The 22,672-nt window shown below is 35.9% G+C and overlaps 1 protein-coding gene across 5 annotated transcripts in view; it reads right to left on the reverse strand.

Moving 5' to 3' along the window:
- zgc:162872 (BAR_ACAPs and ArfGap_ACAP domain-containing protein) overlaps nucleotides 1-22,672 on the reverse strand; it is a 213,872-nt gene that overhangs the window by 35,094 nt on the left and 156,106 nt on the right. For all 5 annotated transcript variants that reach the window (XR_005634861.1, XM_039762779.1, XM_039762770.1 and 2 more), the window contains 9 exons: nucleotides 17,973-18,156; nucleotides 17,613-17,657; nucleotides 17,361-17,456; nucleotides 16,043-16,117; nucleotides 13,028-13,125; nucleotides 11,339-11,390; nucleotides 2,748-2,848; nucleotides 494-605; nucleotides 178-371 (listed from right to left, as the gene is read on the reverse strand). Coding sequence is in view for 4 of the 5 variants with exons in the window: in XM_039762779.1 (XP_039618713.1) it covers nucleotides 178-371; nucleotides 494-605; nucleotides 2,748-2,848; nucleotides 11,339-11,390; nucleotides 13,028-13,125; nucleotides 16,043-16,117; nucleotides 17,361-17,456; nucleotides 17,613-17,657; nucleotides 17,973-18,156 (957 nt within the window). In the remaining variant the exon portion in view is untranslated. The remainder of the gene's footprint in view (nucleotides 1-177; nucleotides 372-493; nucleotides 606-2,747; nucleotides 2,849-11,338; nucleotides 11,391-13,027; nucleotides 13,126-16,042; nucleotides 16,118-17,360; nucleotides 17,457-17,612; nucleotides 17,658-17,972; nucleotides 18,157-22,672) is intronic.

Raw genomic sequence — 22,672 nt, forward strand, 5'->3', positions numbered from 1 at the left:
CAATTAAAAACAGAAGCTGGTTGGAACAAAAACCTGCAGCCACAGGGGGTCCCCAAGACCAACAATGCGAACCCCTGCACTAAAGCATACATACCATACATATGCACTAGATTGATAGTGCTTCTTTGTTATTTAAAAGGGACATAACTGACAATACCTTATCCAGACTGAACATACCTGTGGATCCCTGAACACTCAATGCAGAGGGTAATGCCCAGGTTAATGCTGGCCCACCGTGGCTCAGGCTGCCCACAGTCACAACACAGATGGTTCCCGCCTCCCTGCTGCACAACCCTTAAGATAGATGCCTTGCCAAAAGATGCGTTTTGCTGAACATCAGTGGCTGAAAGGGAAGGTTGACTGAGCACAGCCTGTAGGGAAATATGAAGTAGCAAAACTGTAATTGTGTCAAAAACTAACACATATTTTCTCTGAAATTCTTTTAAGTCATTTTCTAGCAGTCAATAAAATACAGTTTGGAAATATTTGCTACCTGTGGGTAAGCTGATTCTGTCTGTTCCCGGTAGGCCATATCAATACTGCCCTGAATGGCTGCAACCCAAGCCCTCCTTAGACCTTCTGTATCAGCTTGCAGCATGCAGCTCCTGGTAAAATGAACAAGAAAAGTATGTGGTTCTCATGCTGGAGTAAACAGGCAGATAAGGCTACACACAAAAAATTATTTTCCTGTTCTGTTGGTGTGCCATCTGGCTAATGGCACTCAACAAAATATTCAGACTGCCTTGCTCTGAGCCAATTGATTATGATAAGGACAGCAGAGCTCCCTGTGGATCCTGCGCCAGTAACACACAGTCCTTTTAAATTCAACTGAATTTAATTCAAGTTAGTTTTGTACGGCACCCTTCAGAAGATGATGGCATAGACAGCTGTAAAGACTGGCAAGCATGCTTCATCACAGAGATAGAAATAATACATCAAAAACTAATACATAATAAAACATTTAATTTCCTTAAGGCATGGAGGCAACAGAGGAGAGAAAAAAGAACAACTCTATAAAACTTAAGGGACCCATGGTCAAATTCTAGGGAGTCTATGAGAGCTGGAGACCCTGTGGTCCCAGAGCTCATTTACTATGCATAGTTTGTGGATGTTTACATAATTGTTCCAGATTATACAAATGTTGTTTGAAGAATTGCCATATGGAAATTCATCTAATGTTGGAGTCACTCAATAGTGATGCCATTTCTTCCATCTGCTGTAGTTCTTGTATAGGTCAATTAACTTTGCTTTCATTTTAATTCAATTAGTTTTAATATTTTGCAGTCTCCAAATACCAGCATATTTTTTTCAGTCAGTTATCAATAAGCATATATATATATATATATATATATATATATATATATATATATATATATATATATACATACACACACACACTGTATATATGTATATATATCTATATCCTATTTAAGGGCTGTGTCAACTCATCAAATGAATGTTTTAAAAATAAATATTTTGAAATACAAAAACAAACTCATAATAAGTAAAGTCAGAGAGCGAGAGAAATAAATATATTGATCGTAACATATTTCTGCTCATCACTGCCAATTACAACATACATTTACATTTACTCAACCTACTAAATCCAATTTTGAATCATGGAGAGTTGGAGTCTATCCATGCAGGATTCAGAGCAAGGCAGGAAATAAGCCTAAATGAGATGACAGTCCATCATAAGACATAATAATGTACACAGCCACACAAGGACAATGATTAGAGACAATAATCTATCTAACATGCATATATCTCTAGAATGTGGGAGAAAAGCCAAGTACCCAAGAGGTGACAAAGCATAGAGACAAGGGAAGATTATGTAAACCTCACAAATAGTTAATGGGCCTGAACATACTACTAATAATGATAAAAATGTAAAATAGTAAGGTGGAAATTTTTAATACTAAAGCGAGTGCTGTCTCTGAATCCTGAAAAAAAAAATCAGTTAAACAATCCTCCAACACTGTTACACCATGGAAGACCCAAATAGTGTCTGATTTAAAGAAAACATGCCGGACAGCTGAACGTAAATGGAGAAAAACTAATTTGATTATCCACTATGAGATATTGAAGGCTAAAATAACAGAATACAACAACATAGATCATCTTGAGAGGCGGTGCTATTTCTATAAAATTATGAATAACAATGCTAGTAATCCGAGTTTTTATTCTCTACAATTGATTGTTTGCTAAAACCAAGTCTCTCAATGGAATACCTCCAAAAAACTTCTAGTGGAACTTGAGGCTTTTGCTGTATTTTTTAATCAGAAAATAAATATTAGAAATAATATAGTACATCCCCCCCAATACTGATCCTCTTAAACACCGGTATTCCATTTTAAGCAAATTAAATTCTTTCACCAGGAAAGATTCACCCATTTTATACAAAATTTCTCAGCTGGGGCCCGCCACCTGCGTCCATGACCCAATACCAACAAGTTTTTTCAAAGAATTATCTGATTTGGGTGTCTTCCCAGACTGTCTTAAAACTGGTGTTGTTAAACCCCTGAATCAAGAAAAATAATCTCAACTCATCTGTTTTTGAAAAATTTAGATATAATTCTAACCTGCCTTTCTTAAGTAAAACCTTAGAAAAGGCAGTCATTATGCAGCTAAATGATCACCTGAATAACATTCTATTCTTGAAAAGTTTCAGTCAGGTTTTAGAACAAATCACAGTACAAAATTAAAATGAAGACAAAATCAAATACTTAAAAGTAATGTCCCCTTACTTTTGGACAGAGACCACCTCAAAAGAAAAGCGACGTTCGATGTTGTCCAAAGCTTTCACAGTGCACAGTCTCAAATCATCAAACAGAAGGACTGGCTCTTCCTAAAAAACACACAGAGAAATAACAAACATCATTTAATCTGAAGTTACATGAAGGAGTATCAGTTTTGCTTACCAAGCATCTGGAAACTTAAATTGAACTATGCCTGATTCTGTATTAAAGAATGAGGATAAAATATAAACATATGAAGTCTTCCAGAGGAAAAATTATTCCTAACTTGTCAGATGTTTAGAAGACATTGTGAGGTTAAGAGTTGTAACCAAATGGCTGAGGTAACTGGGAGGCTGCAGTGAAACTATGTGTTGTGGAAACTAAAGAATCATAAAGCAATTATTCAACAATGTAGTGACACAAACATGTAAAAAATAACTTTTCTATTATTGATCTTATATAGTAAGCAATAACGGACGCCCCATTGAAACAAATCATTGTAAATGATTATTTTTGCCCTTGGCAGAGAATAAAACAGTATTATGGCAGGCATTCTTTTGTAGCTAATCACTTGGAGAGGACCCTCTTCGTCTTTCATTAGTTAGCAAATGTGCATGAATTTAAATTGAAATTAATTACATTCTTTTTATAAGCAAAAAGAAAGTGATTCTATTCTGTTGATAATGGTGACAGTACTGGTGCAAAACATCACAAACATTATAATCGATCAATTTTATGATTAAAAACAAAACCAAAAAGTGACCTTTTTGCAACCAATTAGCAAAATTCATAACAATGGCTCTTCTCATGTAGAGAAAACGGGGAACTTTTCAAAGCTGCACATGATGCTCAACACTGCATAAAATAACGATCAAAGGGGTGTGTACACTTCAGTAGGACATTAAATTTGTTAAATTAAACCTGTAGGTGTGATGGAAAAACAAAATTTAAGAAGCTGTTGTGGTACACAAAATGTCATGTTGCATAACTAGAGTGTGGATGCTCAGGCAGAGGGACAGATAGAAATTATGCTGACAACAGCTTAAAAAAAAAACCCCACAAAAACATTGAAACAAAGTGTTCAGTGAGTGAAGAGAAGAAATGAATTGTGCTCAATCCATCTACAATTGCAAAAGACTCCTCTAAAGTATGAATAATAAATTAAACAGTGAGTGAACAGTCATGTCTTTACAACATATATTTATTATATATCCTAACATATGCACTGTTATCTTATGAATACTAAATTGACTCACTTTTGAGAAATATTCAGAGCAGCCATGAGACGCAATTCAGCATTATTGTTCCGCATCTTTAATAGACTTCACTGTAGTTTGTCCACGATTTATTATACAAGTCATTCATCTACATAGTTTAATATCATTTATCATCATCAGTCGTAATATTAAGAAACTGAAAAGATCCAATATTTTTATACTATGTTATTTACTGAATATTTTAACATCTGCTGACTAAAATATTAGCGAATATACTTAGCTATGCCCTAAGCACTTGATAAAAACAACGTAATATTAATCTCTTTTATTTCTTCTTTGTCGCTTATGCAGCAAATAACTGAAGGTAACACATAACAACATTTTCAAACCTGGTAAAGCTGTTTCAGGGCGACCAACACTAGTCCATCAAAGGACCCACTCATGAACATACACTCTGCAACACTTGTGGATACAAGGGCCAAGCTGAAATCAGCAATTCACCTAACACACATTTTTGGGAATGTGGGAGGTAGAAACAGTACACACAAATAAAAATTTATGCAGATGGGAAAGAACATGCAAACACCAGATGCAAGCTGGATTCTAATCATAAATGAAGAAACTTCATCAAAAACATTTGACAACACTTTTTCAATCCTTGAGATGGAGCTGAAAATCTTAGAAGTCTTATTATTGTTCACTTGTCTTTAGTACATTAAAACAATCTAGATGAGAACAGTCCACTGAGCCCAACAAAGCTTGCCAGTCCTGTCTACTTAATTTTTCTAAAAACAACATCATGTCTAGTTTTGAAAGCCACTAAAGTCATACTATCTACCACACTACTTGTTAGCTTATTGCAGGTGTCTATAGTTATCAGTGTAAAGAAAAATGTTCTAATGTTTGTGGAAAATTTACCCTTAACAAGTTTCCAAATAAGTCCTGTGTTCTTGATGAACTCATTTTAAAATAAAAGACTCGATCCACTGTACTAATTGCCTTCATAATTTTAAACACTTCAATCATGTCTCCCGAAAAGGTCTCCTCATAATTCATCCCTTGTAGTCATGGAATCAGTCTAGTCAGTCGCTCTTCTCTGGACTTTCTGAAGTGCTGCTATGTCTTTTTCGTAGCCTGAAGACCAAATCTGTACACAGTACTCCAGATGAGGCCTCAACAGTGCGTTATAAAACTTGAGCATAACCTCCTTGACTTAGACTCTACACAACGTGCTAGAAAGCCCAACATTCGGCTTGTGAACACTGACTGAAAGATGATAGGGTAGAGTATGACCTCTAAATCCTTCTCATAAGGTGTACTTTCAATTTTCAGACCTCCCACTGTGGATTTAAGGCTAATATTTTTACTTCCTATGTGTAATACTTTACATTTGCATCTGCCATAAATCTGCCCGGGCCTGTATGCTATCCAAGTCCCACTGTAATGTTTAACCAGATTCCAGTATCCAATCCACCTATCTTGGTATCATCTGCAAACGTAACCAGCCTGTTACTTATATTCCTATCAAAATCATTTATAATATATTAAAAATAGCAGTAGCCCTAGCACTGACCCTGCAGAACACTACCCTTAACATCAGCCAGTTCTGATATGGTTCCTCACACCATAACCCCCTCTGCTTCTGGTGTCTGAGCCAATTTCACACCCATCCACAAGCATCACCCTGAACTCCCACTTTTTTAGTTAAATTTAACAGTTTTACTTTTTGCAGCCACACTCTTCCAAAACACTGAGAATTTTACTATATTAAATTATGGTCAGTTGACTCAATCACCTCTAAATCCTCAACTCTATCCCAACTATTACAAAATTCCAAATTTAGGCAGGCTTCACCTCATATTAGTTCTTTAACACACTGTGCTCCGCTATTTGCAAGGTTATCCTAGGTAATATTCAGGTAGGTCCCACATAACTATAATATCCCCTTGTAAAGTTGCCTTTTTACATTACTAAAAAGATGTGCACTGAAATTACTGTCTGTACTGGGTGATCTATAACACAGTCCGAAAATAAGAAGTTGCTTTTCCAGAGAGAGAGAGAGAGAGATACTTTCAGCATCATACACGATAAAGAACAATATTAAATTAAAGAGTGACAACAATGAAAGTATAACAGACACACAATACTTTTGTATAATATTAACGTTTACCCCCCAATGGTTGAATTGAAGAGTCGTATAGTGTGGGGGAGGAACGATCTCCTCAGTCTGTCACTGAAGCTACTCCTCTGTCTGGAGATGATACTGTTCAGTGGATGCAGTGGATTCTCCATGATTGACGGGAGCCTGCTAAGATTGAGCTCATTTTTCAACTGAAGAGGACTTGCATTTAAATTCTGTTTGACATAAACAGCAACCCCACCTCCTTAACTTTTCTGTCCTATCCTTCCTAAAATGTGTATCCCTCTATATTTTACTCATCCCAATCTTTGCTATTTAGCGAGCTTTCCATTATTACAATAATATTATAATTATGCTCACTTATACTCAATACAACTCACTTATTTTTGATACTTAAAGCATTAAGGCAAGCTATTTTAATGTGCTACTAATTTTACTTTGACATTTAAACATTGGATTAGAATTCACATTACTATAGATTTTTATTTTTACATTACATTTTTTTGCTCCTCCATGTGCAGTTTTAAAGCTGGTCTTTTCTAAACTCCCTGCCACTCTATACCCTAGTTTAAAAATCCTCAACTAGCCTACTCATACACCTCCAACACATTGGTGCCCCTCTGGTTCAGATGTAATCCATCATGGCAGATCAGGTTCTATCTATTCCAAAAGAAGTCACAATTCTCCATAAACCTATACCATTCTATCTACACCAAGACTTGAGCAACATGTTAAGCTTTCTAATCTCCTCAGTCTTACCTGGACTGGCTCGTGACACCGGCAGGACTTCAGAGAAGACTACCTTGTCAGTTCTGCTCCTCAGCCTGGCACCTAACTCTGTAAATTTCCCTCAGAATCAGCAAAGTATCTATCTACATTTGGATCACAGAACTAACAGAATACGCTAATGTTTGTCATTTAATAATAATAATACATTTTATTTATATAGCACCTTTCCCTTGCTCAAGGTGCTTAAAATAAAATGACACAAATAGGTTCTGCATAGAACAATAAACAAACACGGGAAACACAAAAGCATTAAACTGAATAAAAGAAAGAATTAACCAGAGTATAATACTAAATTCAATACTAAAAAAATTTTGAACAAATCACATAATTTATGATACAACACACAAACAAATTATCCAGAAGAATCTGGACAAAGAGGGGGAAGAAGGGGCAGAGTGTTAGAGCCTTCCTAAATAGAGGAGTTTTAAGCTGATTTTTTTATTAAAAGAATAAATAAAGTCAGCTGATTTAATTAATTTTGGGAGGTCATTCCAAAGTCTGGGCACTATGCGGCTAAAGGCTCAGTCACCAATAGAGTACAGGTTAGTGTGGGGCACAACAAGATTGCCAGAATCAGAGGACCTTAGTGGGCGAACAGGAGCATAGTGATGGAGAAGGTCACTGAATAGATGGCCCTGATTAACGTGTTCCACTGTTTTAAGGTATCTGAAAAGCACCACTGCCCCATCAATCTACATGCAGGTAAGCAATTGGTCAAACATTAGGCGTCAATGGGTGCAATGAAGAACAGAATGCTTTTTTTCTGCACAAGAAAGAGATGGAGCATGACATTGTGGCTACTTAATACCTTTGTCACACAAGAAAAGGCATGATATATGACCAAATAAATAAGAAACAAATATTCTTCAAAACAAGCCTGCCACTTTCTTTTAATGTTTACATTTAAAATTAAAAAAACAAAGCTGAAGGTTAACCAGAATATTTCGTTTACAGAGAAAAGGAAAGGGAAGGTATACCTGGGTATACCTGTATTGTTTCTTAGTATAATTTTTGAAAATACTATCTTACTCTCTTATTCAGGTAAGTGCTACCTAATTCATCCCACTGTTCATTAGTTGTCCATCTCTCACAATAGTTAGTTATCTGCTTGTAAGTGAACTTGATAATGTTCCTCTGTGGTCATTCCACAAATACTCCATCAGTAACATCCTGTGGCTGAAGGTTTTTGTTTCAATCAATTTTTCAATCAGTATGTTATTCTTACTTTTATTTTGATTCCAATGTTTGCTAAGCTGTTCTTTTTTCCCTTATTCAAAACAATCCTGAAATATATGAGTTTTGATCAAAACATTAAATGCTTAATTTTTTGCCATTTTCTTTTTAATTATCCTTTTCTATAGAGTTTGCACCCTTGATTATATGCAAATGCTGAATGATAAAGGAAAGCAATTTTAGTAATCAATTCACTTGCAAGAAACATTTCTTACTGAAAAGTCAAATAAAAACAACACACAAGTATTTGCTGCCCTCCCTCAATATTGTTTGCATTTCTGTCTTCACTGGCCAATGCCAATCAACAGAATTTGGAAACATTGCTATACATCCAGAAAAACAAGATCTTGAATCCACGTACTGTAAAGGCTCATAATTTTAATTTTGTGACAAAAAATAAATTTTAAACATCAAACAAAATGTCTGCTTTCAGATTTCTATGCAGTACATGTAATTAATGCAAATGATTTAATACATGCACATCAATGAGTATTTGAGGACAATCTGTGTAAATTTGAGATTGCACAGGTGGTGAACCAGTTGTGGGTAGGTAAGACTGCAGGGATCTGTGGTATCCAGGGTGAACCTCTCCAGGCTGGTGGTAAGGCTGTCCTCCTGGCATTACAAGCAATCTTTGCTTCTATTTGGGAAACTGGTGTCATCCCAATTAACTGAAAAACATGACTTGTCGTTCATATCTAGAAAGGGAAGTGTGGATTGCAGCAACAGCAGGGGGAATAACATTGCTCTTGGTGCCGGGTAAGGTCCTTTCTAGGATCATCCTCAATTGGATCCGTGATCACTTGCTCACCTACCAGGTACCAGAGCAGTCTGGTTTTATGCCTAAGAAGTCTACCATCGACTGCATTCTGGCACTAAGGGTTCTCATAGAGCGCAAACACGAATATCAACAGAGTTTCTTTGCAGTCTTTGTTGATTTTCATAAAACATTCAACTCAGTTGATTGAGCTGCCCTGTGGGACATCCTGAGACCTTGCTGGATACCATGGCTGGCCTGTACATTGATACTGTGAATGCTGTGCAAAGTGGAGGCAGAACCTCTGTGTTTTTCCCATTATTTTGGGATTCGTCAGGGGTGTGTTTTTGCTCCTACTCTGTTCAATGCTTACATGGATTGGGTGTTGGTCAAGGTCATGGGGTCCAGTGGCTGTGGGGCATCTGTTGGTGAAGACAGATTCACTGATATTGACTTTGCTGATGATGCTGTGATCTTTGCGGAGTCAATGAAGGCTCTGATCAAGGGCTCTGAGCATCTGGGCTTGTGAGTGTCCTGAATAAAATACAATATCCAGGCCTTTAATGACCTCTTAGGCACAGCCCTCAGCAGTGTGTCTATCTGTGAAGAGAGTTTCGACCTTGTCGCGAAGTTTACTTACCTCGGCAGCGACATTCACATCTCTGGTGACTCTTCCTATGAAGTCAGTAGACGGATTGGAAGCACATGCAGGGTCATGAGATTGCTAGAAAGGAGTGTGTCGTACTCCCAATAACTATGCAAAAGGACAAAGTTCTTTAGAGTCCTAGTGCTTCCTGTCTTGCTATATGGTTGCAAGACATGGACACTATCCAGTGACCTGAGACGAAGGCTGGACTCCTTCAGTATGTGTCCCTTCAGAGAATCCTTAGGTACCGCTGGTTTGACTTTGTGTCGAATGAACGGTTGCTCACGGAGTCTCAAAGGAGGCATATTACCTGCATTGTGAGGGAGCGTCAGTTATGGAATTTCGGCCATGTGGCGCAAATCCCAGAGTGTGATCCAGCTCGCAGGTTCCTCATTGTTGAGGACCCGAGTGGTTGGACTAGTCCAAAGGGAAGCCCATGCAACACCTTGCTGTGGCAGATACAGGGTCATTTCTGGAGGGTGTGTAAAAAGACATTAGTTAAGGTGGAATAATATGTCATATACAGTAAAACCTTGGATTGCGAGTAACTTGGTTTGTGAGTGTTTTGCAAGACGAGCTAAAATTTGAAATAAATTTTAACTTGATAAACGAACAAGTAGTATGTATACGCTTTGTCCACTGAGAATCACGTGGGGATTGTGGGTAATCGTCTCCCATGCTTGTTCTCAGTCGGTGTGCCTCACTCATATAGTCAACATCCATATGAGCTTATACTTTTTACTACAGCATGGTGACCATGTGTGTGCGTTGTAACGTATGAGTCCCTGTCATGCACCCCAAAACACAAGGCTGAGTCTCAGTAATTTAGTAAAATCAGCTTTATTCAGCTTGAAACAGGAACAGCATGGCTATTTATTGTAGTGGGATCTACTGCTCTCCTATACAGAGACACAGCAATCAGGTAGGTGTCATGACCAGGTTAGTCGCTAAGTAATACTGTGCTCTTGCATTTATAATGTTCCTTGCATCACCCATTGACAGCAGGAGCTTATAGCTTGACCGCTACTACAGCACTGGGAGCCTGCGGTTGCTTTGGGACGCTTCCGTGTGTCGTCCCATTGGGGGATGGGGGACCCCAAAAGAGTTTAGAAACCTTACAGTGCGTAAAGCATTTTTTTAAGTTTGTGTCCAAGTGTAGTGACTCTTCAGGCAAAAGCAACTGTCATTGGATAGGTTCCTTGTTAAAGTTGCAAAAAAAGAAAAAGATTCCAGTGAGCCAACAGATAGCAGTGATTCCGTTAGTTATAGTGAAAGTTGTCCTACACAATAACCCTCCTCCTACTCTTCTCTCTCGTCTCCCGCACACCAGCCACAATTCTTTTCAAAGGTAAAGTGCAGGTTAATTTGTTTTACATATTTTTACTTAATATTTTGTATTAATCGTTTTTATATACAGTACATATTTGTGGGTTGTGAAATGAATTATCTGAGTTTCCATTATTTCTTTTGGGGAAATTCACTTTGATATACGAGTGCTTTGGATTATGAGCACATTTCCGGAATGAATTATGCTCGCAAACCAAGGTTCCACTGTATAGTGAAAAGACTGGTTGGTGCTAAACTCACTTATGTTTGAAGAAAGAAGATAAACTTGATTCTCAAGTGATGGTAGCAAAAATTGGGTATGAGAGGTTTTGGTCAATCAAGTTTTATAAATTGAATTAGTAAACTTTAAGACACTGCATTATGTTTAGCATAAAATGGTGTTCAATGTTAATTTAAAATATACTATATCAAAATGTGCTTGTCTTCTGTACTACATTATTACTTTATTTAGAAAACCTGAAATAGGCCTACCTTGTGAGATTTCACATATACAAGTTGGTTATTTTGGATGGAAAACCAGTATCTAGGAAAAATACATGAAGAAATTAAAATATTGGTAATAAAACATGCCAAAATGTGTTTATAGTTGCAAATTTTAAACTAGACTAACACATAATTATGCTACTAAAAAGAAACTAAACAGAACTGTTAAGAGTAAAGCAAACAACAGCCACCAGTTAGACATAGTTTACTTGTATGCAAGGAAGAACAAAGAATTAAGCATCACTTGAAGCAGGTGATAATTTGCGTGTGCGCGTGCGCGTGTGTCAAAAAATAAAGAGGTGGATCACAAAACACTGCATGTAAAACAATTTTGCTTGGTTTTGATTTTTTTAATCAGGAGACCATGACTTAACAGGTTTGGGAGCCGATTATGTTTAGAACCAATTTTTTTTTATTTAGTTTTGTTTTTTTAATTAAGACTATCAATTCCAAGTAGGCTTCTAAAGCTCTTGATGTGACTGATAAGTGAGAAGCAATTAAGCAGTCAGATATAATGACGGAATTGAAATGTAGCTAAGTAAAGTGAAGTGGAGGCTTTTTAAGAAGTGATTAAAAAATGAATGTAGAAAGTGTCCGGATGTGCAGTTGTGCATAGAATCGAAGAGAAATATTCAAAAGTAATGGCAAACGTGAACGACAAAATGAGGCAGGAAATTTCAAATGAGCTACAGGAAGAGGATAAAGAAATATGTCTAAAAACACAAAGCATGTGGCACAAGAAAGACAGGATATACTGGGTGTGATTTGCTTACAAATGCCAAACAGAACAACATGATTGACAGTAATGCAATCAAGCACACTTGTAACATGTATAAGTACGATCTGTAGATATCTGATCACATAAGGAGATGGAGTGGTAAAATGTTAATGGAGCTGAAAGTCTTAGAGGTGAATGGTTCACAGACTTTTGCAAATCAATTGCAATAAACAGGAAATTACATAAGAATTTTCTTTTTTTATATTAATTTTAATTTATGGTATGTTGGTGTGGTTGTCATATGGGGTGATCAAGCTTTTGGAGAAGAAAGTAACTATGTTTACAAGGGATCTACAGAAAGAAAGAAATAAAAGGAATCAAAAGGTGTGTAACAGATTGCTTCCATTGTTGCTTTCCAGGTGTAATACTGAACACTTACAAAAAAAAAGGGATCAAGTACTGTTTATGTTCTGTCAATAGTTATTTTGCTTAGATAAAGCATGACATTAAGTATGGAATTATTGACAAGCAAAGCAAATACTGGGCAAGGAAACTATAAAGCTAGTATTTAAAAATTAAATTTGGTCCACAATGCCACCTCTAAAATTTAGTGCCACTCATGCTATCTTTAGTAGAAATACTGTGGAACATCTGTGGACTGAATCACAGACTGGCCCAGAGACTCAAAATTTTGCTTTGATGTAATTTTGCATTGTATGCAAATTTAAAAGGTACATCTTAACCACAACCAGTCAAATATAGCATATTGAAACCCTTCTTTATATGTGAAAACTTAATCAATTACATTAGCACTTAAAGAAACCCAAACTACTGAAAGCATTAAAAATGTAATGACTGTTAATTGATAATTTGAGCCTGTTACATGGAAATCAGGATTTTTTTTTCTAACGTATTTACGATTGCAAAGGAAGCAAATTAAAAAAAAAACACACGACTACCTGTTCCAAACTTTAGATTTCTTCCTTGACCTCTTAAACAGGTAGCCTTCAACTGTGAGCTTATCCTGTGGGTTGTTGGTGCTGTCATCTAAAACATCCTGAAATACAAATACAGGAGAAGATTCAAAGCACAGCAGAAAAACACAAATATTTCCCTGAATAGACACTTGCATTCTTATTTTCCATTAATTTCTATTACAAATAAGCTAAAAATCAGGTTACAGCTAAAAGTCAGGCACAGCAAATACAGGAGGGTTCATTGTGATGACTGATGGTGAAGGCAAGAGAGTGAGGCAGAAATCATGGCATCCATTTGCTGAATTTCACTCTGTATTAGTGACAGTATCACTGCTACTAATATTGTTCATGAAAGTTGTGAATACTGTGTGGTTTGTATTTGAATTTTTGTATATATTATAATGAGCACCTAAAAAGAAAAGTCAAACACCAAAAACAATGAACAATTCAAGTCCTTAGATGAACAGACGGGGAGTACTGGAAATCTCTTAAAACTGAAAAAGCACAGGCAAACATCCTCACCATTGCCACAAACAAAACCTTTAAAGCAACAAATACTCATCAAGACAAGGTAAGCTGCAACTTGTCCCCATGTCTAGTCCCCTGCCCCATGTGTGCTTCTGATGATCAGGCTCATACTCTGTTTATCAAACTATTCAAGATTTCCTTTTCCAGCACCTGCTTTCTCCTTGCTTCAAATTCTCTTCAGTATGCAGGCAGGTAGTGTTGCGTAATGATTAAGGCTTTGGACTTTAAAACCTGAGGTTGCAGGATCAAATCCCGCTGATACTGTGTGACCATAAGCAAGTCACTTGACCAGCCTGTGCTCCAATTGGAAAAACCAAAATAAATGTAACTAATTGTATTAAAATATCCTAAGTCTCCTTGGATAATGGCGTTAGCCAAATAAGTAAATAGAATGTAATGTATGCTGTAGTGAGAAGGCTGTGATAGCTCCTTCCAACTGGACATATTCATCTTATTCTACTCTTCAGTAGGTATACATCTCTAGTTTCTTCCTTGTTTTAATGTGCGAACTGCAGCACTTGGTTAAATTAAAAATAGGATTAAGGCTTTCTTATTCTAGACTTGGACATACAGTAAGTGCAGTTGCTTTAAACAAAGAGCAGAAGCCTTAAGTTTTGTCTGTATATTATCTACACTTAGATCTAACTGTTCAGCAAATGCCACAAAATTCTGATATTTAGACTGTGTAGTTTTCACAATGAATATACAGTAATGGAGCTCAAAATTCTTTAGGCAAATTTATACAGCAACAGTAATGAAGAGTAGTCTGGAGCAAACACCACTTCTGTCTGCTTTTTTTTAAAGTTCATAATCTGTTAGTGACGTCTCACGTGTACCAAACTGGCTGTGAAAATTGAAATGGAAAGTGAAAATAAAGCCTCACTCGATGTGAACAGTTTCTACAAAGTAGCAAAAGAGATGGAAACTGCCATCGCCATCAAAACCCTTAAGTTATGAAACCTGTGGTTTTGATGTCCAGCACTTGGATGTAATAACTGAAGAGTTAGAATTCACAGGTTGGTGAATTAAGACTAGCACATGCAGAAAACAAAAATGATGCAGAGAAGTGAAAGACTACTCAAAGCAGATAAGCAATATGGGGCAGAGAGCCTGGAAGAAAGTACAGAGTCAGAAGAACAGTGTCAGAACTTATAGCAGAGGCCAGCTGCAATGGGGAACGAGGTGATTTGCGCCAAGTAGAGGGCATAATACTCCAATATCCAATACATAAAACATCTGGAGCACTGGCCATTTCTTCAAAATCTGCTGCTCAGTTTCAGAAATGTTTTAGATTTTCAAAAAGCAAAAGCATTAATCACTCTACAAGAAACTGATTAAACACCAACATTTTAAGCATTTCAGCATTCATTCTGGACCAGTTAAGGGTTACTAATTTATCTAAAATTTATGACTTTCAGATTGGCACAGTGTCATCCAATCCCAATCTCAGACTTGCCAGTTTTACTGGTGACAGCGGGGATTTTTTGCAGATATTCTCATTTTTCTTCCAAATTGTGAAGATGTGCATGTCAGGATAAGTGGCAGTTCTAAACATGCCCTATAAAAATAAAAGTGTGAGTGTACATAAGTGTGTAAGTGGGCCCTACAACAGATTAGAGGTGAATCCAAGAGTTGTTTTCTACCTTATATCATGTGTTGTCAGGATAAGCAGCCCCAAACCAAAACCCAAAAGGCAAACATGATAATGTTAATGTTTTGAAAGATTCTGGGATACTAGTTGAAACCAGGAGTGCTCAAAAAAACAAACAATATGCAAAACGTCTACAGAAATTATTGCAAGGACAGGAATTAAACCTGGACACTAAGGCAATGAGACATCAGCCCCATCTTGAGTATAGCCATATAGGCCCAAACTTGTTATTTTATACTTAGAAACACGTGTACTTGTACTGTTAAGTGTAAATTCAAGTCAAGCCGAATTTTAATGTTCAGTACATACACTGCATTGTTATGAACTGCAACTGATAAAAATGCAGTTCTACTTTGCTTTGACAGTTATAGATTAACTAGAATAAATACACTTATGGCGTTAATGCAAGATTTAGTCACCTGAAAGTATTTAGGCAGTGTATGAAAACCAAATATTGTCAAGAGACTGCCACTTAAATTACAGTACAAATACTTGTTCCAATTCTAGTTCTTCTGACTTTTTGTTTTTTGTGTCAATCTTGCATTTGCACGAATGTGTGCAAGCCACTGCTTATTCATTTCCAGAACAGAAAATCTGTCCGAGTCCTGTAATGTCCCCATACAGTACATAACTCAGGAAAGTTTACACTGAGCAATTTACAGTAATTATGCTCAGCTAAAAAAACAGCTCCTCATACACATTGAAATTAATTACAGTTTTAGAAAAGCTCAAATCTGCTCAATATTTGGTTAATATTGGCTAACTCAGGGACCAATTGAAAATTTCATCCAGCTTTTTTAAAGAATATTAATGTTTACCTTCTGCTGAGACAACTGATGAGCATATTCCACTTCTCTTCGCTTTGCAGTGACATCAGTTGTAAGCTGAGCTAGCTATGGCAGAAAAGAAATATGAAAACCATGCCCAAAATCATAATGTTAAATATTATTTACCAAATAGACAAACGCTCTACAGGATGTCATACACAGAAATCAGCTAATCACCCAATTAATGGTTTTGTAACATTTTTTGTCATCTCTCAATTAGCAAAATGTTGTTCAGAAAAAATTAGACCCTCAGTCACACGTTTTTGTTCAATAATATTCTAAGTATTTCCAGTATTTCACCTGCTTGCTCAAGAGATTTTAGGGTTAACCATTTCAAAATTAAGACTGTGTAGGAAGACCAAGAAAAAGCAGTGGAAAAAGCATGTTGCACCTCATTTTCAACAAGTGTCCCTCAAGTACCTGTATATATATATATAGTACATGTTCTTGTGTGACTGACTGAACAGTAGCTGATTTTCCAAGCAACTTATGTTGTACTGCATGTGTATGGTTATTTCACATAGCATTGTTACTACCTCATTTTATATTACAAAAAAAAAAAACCACAAATTATTTTTACAAACCAAACTCTCCTCAATTTTTTGTGTCACTTATGATATCAACAGTGCAAAAGATTAATACTATAGATATGCATTTCCAAAGCTACGATTATTTTTATGTTTTATATATATATATATATATATATATATATATATATATATATATATATATATATATATATATACATAATACACACAAATATGCACACATACATAAATACATATACACACACACTAGAAACTAGAGGTTATACAAGTCAAGAGAGGTTTATGCCCTATAATGCATTACTGGGACACAATCCTTGCACAGTGTAATACTAAACATCATTCTAATAAAACACACAATTGCATTAAAAGCTGTACAGAGACGAGGAGACTGGTGCATCCAAATAATTGATGGTTATGCTATAATATTACAAACAAAACGTTTCCTCATCTTTGAGCAAATAATCCAAATATTCAAAATCCTCTAAGGCATATAAAAAGTGAATTCTGCTGACTTTTCACCTTTAAAGCAAAAACCTCATGCAGACTAACAATCATTACAGTAAAGGTTACAAGCAGGGAGCATTTACACAGAACTACATATTCATGCTGTTCAAGTATAGACCTTTAAATAAGAGTCTGCAAAAATGCTGGTACAAATACTGCTTGCAATAAGTATGTAAATAATTTTTGTAAAACCTTCTTTTCCTAGATATGCAATGTGGTACCAATAGTTGGACGTTAGTTTGGTATTATAGCAATACCTGTTCTGCCATTTTTTTCTTGCTTGGTTCTAGATCCTTGAGGAGGTCGTAGCCTTGGTGAAAGAATGTATATTGTGCATGGAAATAAGAGAATACCTGAAAAGACAGACAGAAATCAAAACAGAATTCAGACTGACAGTGCATCATGAAGTCTAAATACAATTTGGGGAAACTAATTGTTTTACTCGTGCCTTATTTTATCTGAAGTTTATATAATCATGTACATTTTTAAAAGTGATTCCATGTACTCACTGAATTTAAAATATCCAACTTCAGCTGTAGCTTGAAATGGTTCAACTGAAAAGAGAAAACAAGCATTTTCACACAAGGGCCCATATGAGATGCATGTTGACCTATGCATTATCTACAATGTACATGAAAATTCAGCCACCAAAATTTTAAAAGCCTGATCCCAGAATACTGTCATAACATGCTCCTACTATTTGCCAATCATCAATACACAAAATCTGGACTCTGATTTAAATCCAAAAGCAAGATCAAAAGAAAAAAGCCAAAAGGAACACAATGATTGGCAAGATAAAACAGTAAAGTAACAGCCTCAGAGTAATGTAAATTTAAAAAAAAAAAAAATTAACTGTAACTACAACTAACCTGCAGTCCATAATCAAGGACAAAGTGCTGGAAACATTTTCGGGTGGCTAGCAAGAGATGACTGGCTTTTTCTCCATCCTGAGGTTTATTCCGGGATACCTGGGCATTCTTGGCTATTGCAACATCCAGATCGTCTCTGATTCGGAGGAACTCTCTTCTAGTTTCCTTTAGCTGAGGGATTGACCTAGAGTATGTAAATTGCACAAGTATAGCCCATCAGCTAGAGCAGAGCACACTCATGGTCTCTGTCGCATCTCTTTAAAATGAGTAATGCCTTCAATACTTCAACACTTATTTTGAGGAACTTAATATAAACAACAAAAGTCGAACAATGAAGCTTCTGAAAAACAACAGAAATGGGAATGGAAAATTGAAGTATAATAGAGCCCCTAATGCTGGTTGCTTCAGCATAAAAATGATGTCTAAAACATATGTCATAAGTAAAAATGCACAAAAAAGAAACTAATGAAGTATAAAACACACACAAAAAAAAGTTTTACTACGTTCTTCTTCAATTAAGCATGCTCAAGTCACATTATCCTAGCACAGAAAACTGCATTTATACAATAGAGCAAATAAAGGCCCATTCACACCTAAGTGCTGCAAATTTCCAGCATTTGTTTAGTGATTTTCAAGCTTTTTGAGGGGTTCTTCCAAACATTTCTCTTTTTTAGGCTATTTTGAATATTTTGCAGGAGTTTATTGAGTGTTTTTACAGCATTTATTCACAATTTTTAAAGAAGCATTTTGCAGGGAAAATATGATTCACATCATTTCCATTTTGTATATTGTGAAATGTTATGTTGTAATTGTTGTTTACAGAATGTCTTCTATGTCTTTAATAATTTTAATCCTGGTGATCACACAAATTGTGTTATTTTGGGTACAGAAAAAATAAGTCAACAGTGAAGAATGGGATATCATGCACAACAGTAATCAACTCAAAAGAACTGGACACATGTATTCATATATATTTAATTCTGCATGTGCAGGAGGTTTAATAGGGTCATTAAAAACAATGGTAAGTAACTTTTAAACTGGTTTAGGAGCATTCTGGTTTAGTGTTAAAATGCTAGAAAAAAACACTTAGTTGTGAATGGGCAAAAAGTGTTAAGTTGCAGCTCTCACATGTATTTTGCTCTATCACAAACAAAAATATTAATTCCTAACTAAAACACAATATACAGTAGATCAAAATGCATGACTACAATAATTGGATGGGAATGCAGCAGGCCACAAAAGGCTGACAGTATCATGCAATCAATTCTTATTCCAAAATGGAAACCAAACTAGTAGAATACCTAATGTTATAAAAGTTATCACTGACCTTGGTGATTGAAATTGAGGCAAAATAACAGTGCAGAAGGGCACTATAGTGCTTTATCTCCTACTTTTTGTTATATTTGTGCCAATATATACTTAGAACTGCACTATGCCAGCATCAATTCAGGAAACTGTAAAGACTATCATTGCAAATGCAAAAGCATTCTGCAGAATAAAACAATTTAGTAAGCAGACAGTATTCTTCTCCCCATGCCTGCTATTTTTTCCCTTAATGTTTGTCATCACAATGAACAGTAAAATTCTGATTACTTGAAGCCAAAGAGACTGAGGTTTATTGTAACAATGAAACATAGAAAATAATGCTGTTTCAGAAGGAAATCTATTTATTTTATTTTAAAATTAAAACCTCATATCAGATACTGTATGTTAAACTGAAGAGTTTGCAAAGCTATTTAAAAATAATTTTGACTTTATTGTTATTACAATAGTACATTGAAATTTTATATGCCACCCCCAATAATGCTAGAAAACAAAATAATATACCACCAGAAAAGAAAATAATATCATTAGGGGAAAAATAAACATTTATACTATATTAACTGAAGCTTTGTAGTCCTAATACAAGGCTTGTATCAGTTCTTGCTTTCAGAATGTGTTAGGTTTTGTTGACAGGTAAACACATTTTGTTACCAGAATTTGTTTTGTCCGAAGAATCACTGCTAACAATTTCTTTTTAAAATTCAATGTCAAGCCATGTCATATTTGCAAGTGACACTCGGCACAATTCCAAACGAAGAAAGAAGACATTGTCTTCTATGTCTAAGTATTTCTCCAGCTATCTAATCTAATAAAGGCCACATCTGTTTCAAAGTCTATATTCAAAGAGACAGATGTACTGACATGTGGCAGAATACTGCTAACAATATGCAAAAAGTGCAAATAGGTCAATGTTTTATTTAATAAATATTGTTAAGTGATTTTTTTTCAAATATATATCAAATCCAGCCTGTTATAGCACACTATTCCCTAGCTTAAATCAGATATGGGTATGAACTATGGGAAGATTAACATTTAATTCATGACATTCAATTATAAATTTAAAAAAAAAACTCTAATAGGATGAATTGGTGCATCATTCGTCTCAACGCAGTCTGTTTTATGAGACACGTTGGCCATGTAATTAGTGGGCGCTATGCACTTTTTTGTCAAAAGAAAATTACGGAGGCCTTCACGAGATCCAAAAGCAGATCAACTATTCATAAACTGTGATGGAAGAAGTTACTGTACATACAATTTACTGCCTAAGACTATTGATTGATTGAATGATTGCCTTTGTTGTCGTTGCATGTGAACATACAAGAAAATGTACCATCTCTCAAAAACAAAAACTATACATCATACACTCCACTTCCAATTACATTCAGGCAAATAACAAATAATAAATAAATTAGTTAAGTAATAAGTTATAAAAAGTTAGTTATAAACATTAAGTTATTAGTTTTAAAATAATGTAAGTGAATTAGTTAAGTAATAAAGTGTTTATGCATTTAACGTACAATAGTAAATTAATAATATTACTTTATTACAATAATTTCATTTTATGTGCAAAGGATAGGTTTAACTTTAGTTCTTTTATGGCTGTTGGATAAAAACTGTTCCTTAGCTTGGAAGTGCAGTTCTTCAGGGCTCTTTAGCGACTTCCAGATGGAAGTAATAAAAACAAGTGATGGAAAGGATGAGAATTATCCTTAACAATACTGAGGGCTGTGCTCAGGCAGCGAGACCTATAGATATCCTCCACAGTAGGTAGAGGGAGTCTAATAATCTTCTGAGTCATATTAATAACTCTCTGTAAAGCTGCTCTGTCTTCTGCTGCACAGTTTCTATACCAGGCCGTTATAAAGTGTATCAGTATGCTTTCTATTGAGCAGTGACAGAATGAAGTGATGAGTATTAATGAGTACTGAATATTAATTAAGTGATTTCTAAGAAATACAGTTGAGCACTTCATGGTTTTAAAAAGTCCTTGCAAAAAGTTATGCACATGCCATGTGGATGCCTCTTCTGATTCAGATAAAGCCTGTTGTGATGTGCATGACACACCTGTTTCAAAAAGTTTTCATAAACTCCACAGGTAAATGGCTATTTATAATACACAAAGATTTAAGACATGTGTAACCTTTGGACACCACATTCTTACCTGAAATACCACATGACAAAAGTAGAACTTTCCAAAAATATCTTTTGTCAGTTATGACTAATAAACCTGTTCTGCAGAATTACTTATGTCATTTATTCCCATTCAGACAATAAATGCTTAATCTACCCAAAATACAAGATGTCTTTACCTGTATATAAATCTACATATCCCTGACTGACCAACAAGAAATTCTTGGCTATTGGCAGAGAAAAGAAAAAAAGGTTTTCAATAATGGAACAATATCATGTCTGACTGCATTGTCAGCACTATAGTGTGGTCCAAGCCCCATAAATTAACTTTTTTACCCTTTATCCTGTGTTGTTCATTATTAATTCATATGTATGACTTTCCCAACCCTAAACTGTCATCTTGCAATGGTGAAGGGGAATGTAAACCTCAGAGATGCTCAGGACTAGGTCATCTGGAGCTTTGTGATCCTAGTAGGGTCTTCCTTGGCAAACAGGATGGTGCTGAGAGGTCAGACAAAGTGCCTTGCACAAGTGCTAGGTGGATGGGCAACCTATATAACCTGGCAAGGTGCAATTAAACAGCCATTTTGTGAGCTCACCACCTGCAATATGAAGTATTAGGGTGGGATATTATACTAGATAAGCGTCAGTCACAGGCGGGAAGGACTTTAAATGGACTAGACCTTGGTAATGGAGATTGACTTTTGGAACATGGAAATTTACCTCCCTGATGGGGAAGGATCCTGAGCTGGCGTGAGAGGTTGAAAAGTACTGGCTAGTACAGCTTTAAGCATATTACGTATGGGTTCTAGCACCATATTTGTTGATCTTGGGGGCTGGCTTCCCTATTCATCTCCTCTTGTGTTTTGATGTGTTAATGGCTCTTGGGAGGTGTAAAAATGCTCACAAGCCATTGCGGAGGGCTGTATAATTTTAGCTTCCTTCAGTTTCAATTTTGTTACAAACTGTGCACTGGAAAACTGACTGTTTTCCTTGGGAGTATTCAGCTTTCTCATAGAAGCTTGGTGAAATGCTGGAAAGGGTTCTACCTATGGCCTTAGTAGCCTTACTGGGTGACTTCAATGCTCAAGTCAGAAATGAAGGAGATCTTTAGAGGGGCATGACTGGGAGAAATGAGTTGAAGGATTTGAACCAGAACCATGACTGGTTTTTGGATTTCTGCATTCTACATCATGAATTGTCCATATCAAAACGCCATACTTGAACACAAGGGTGCTGATAAGTGT

This window comes from Polypterus senegalus, chromosome 1 (genome assembly GCF_016835505.1).
Source record: "Polypterus senegalus isolate Bchr_013 chromosome 1, ASM1683550v1, whole genome shotgun sequence".
NCBI classification, from domain to species: domain Eukaryota; kingdom Metazoa; phylum Chordata; class Cladistia; order Polypteriformes; family Polypteridae; genus Polypterus; species Polypterus senegalus.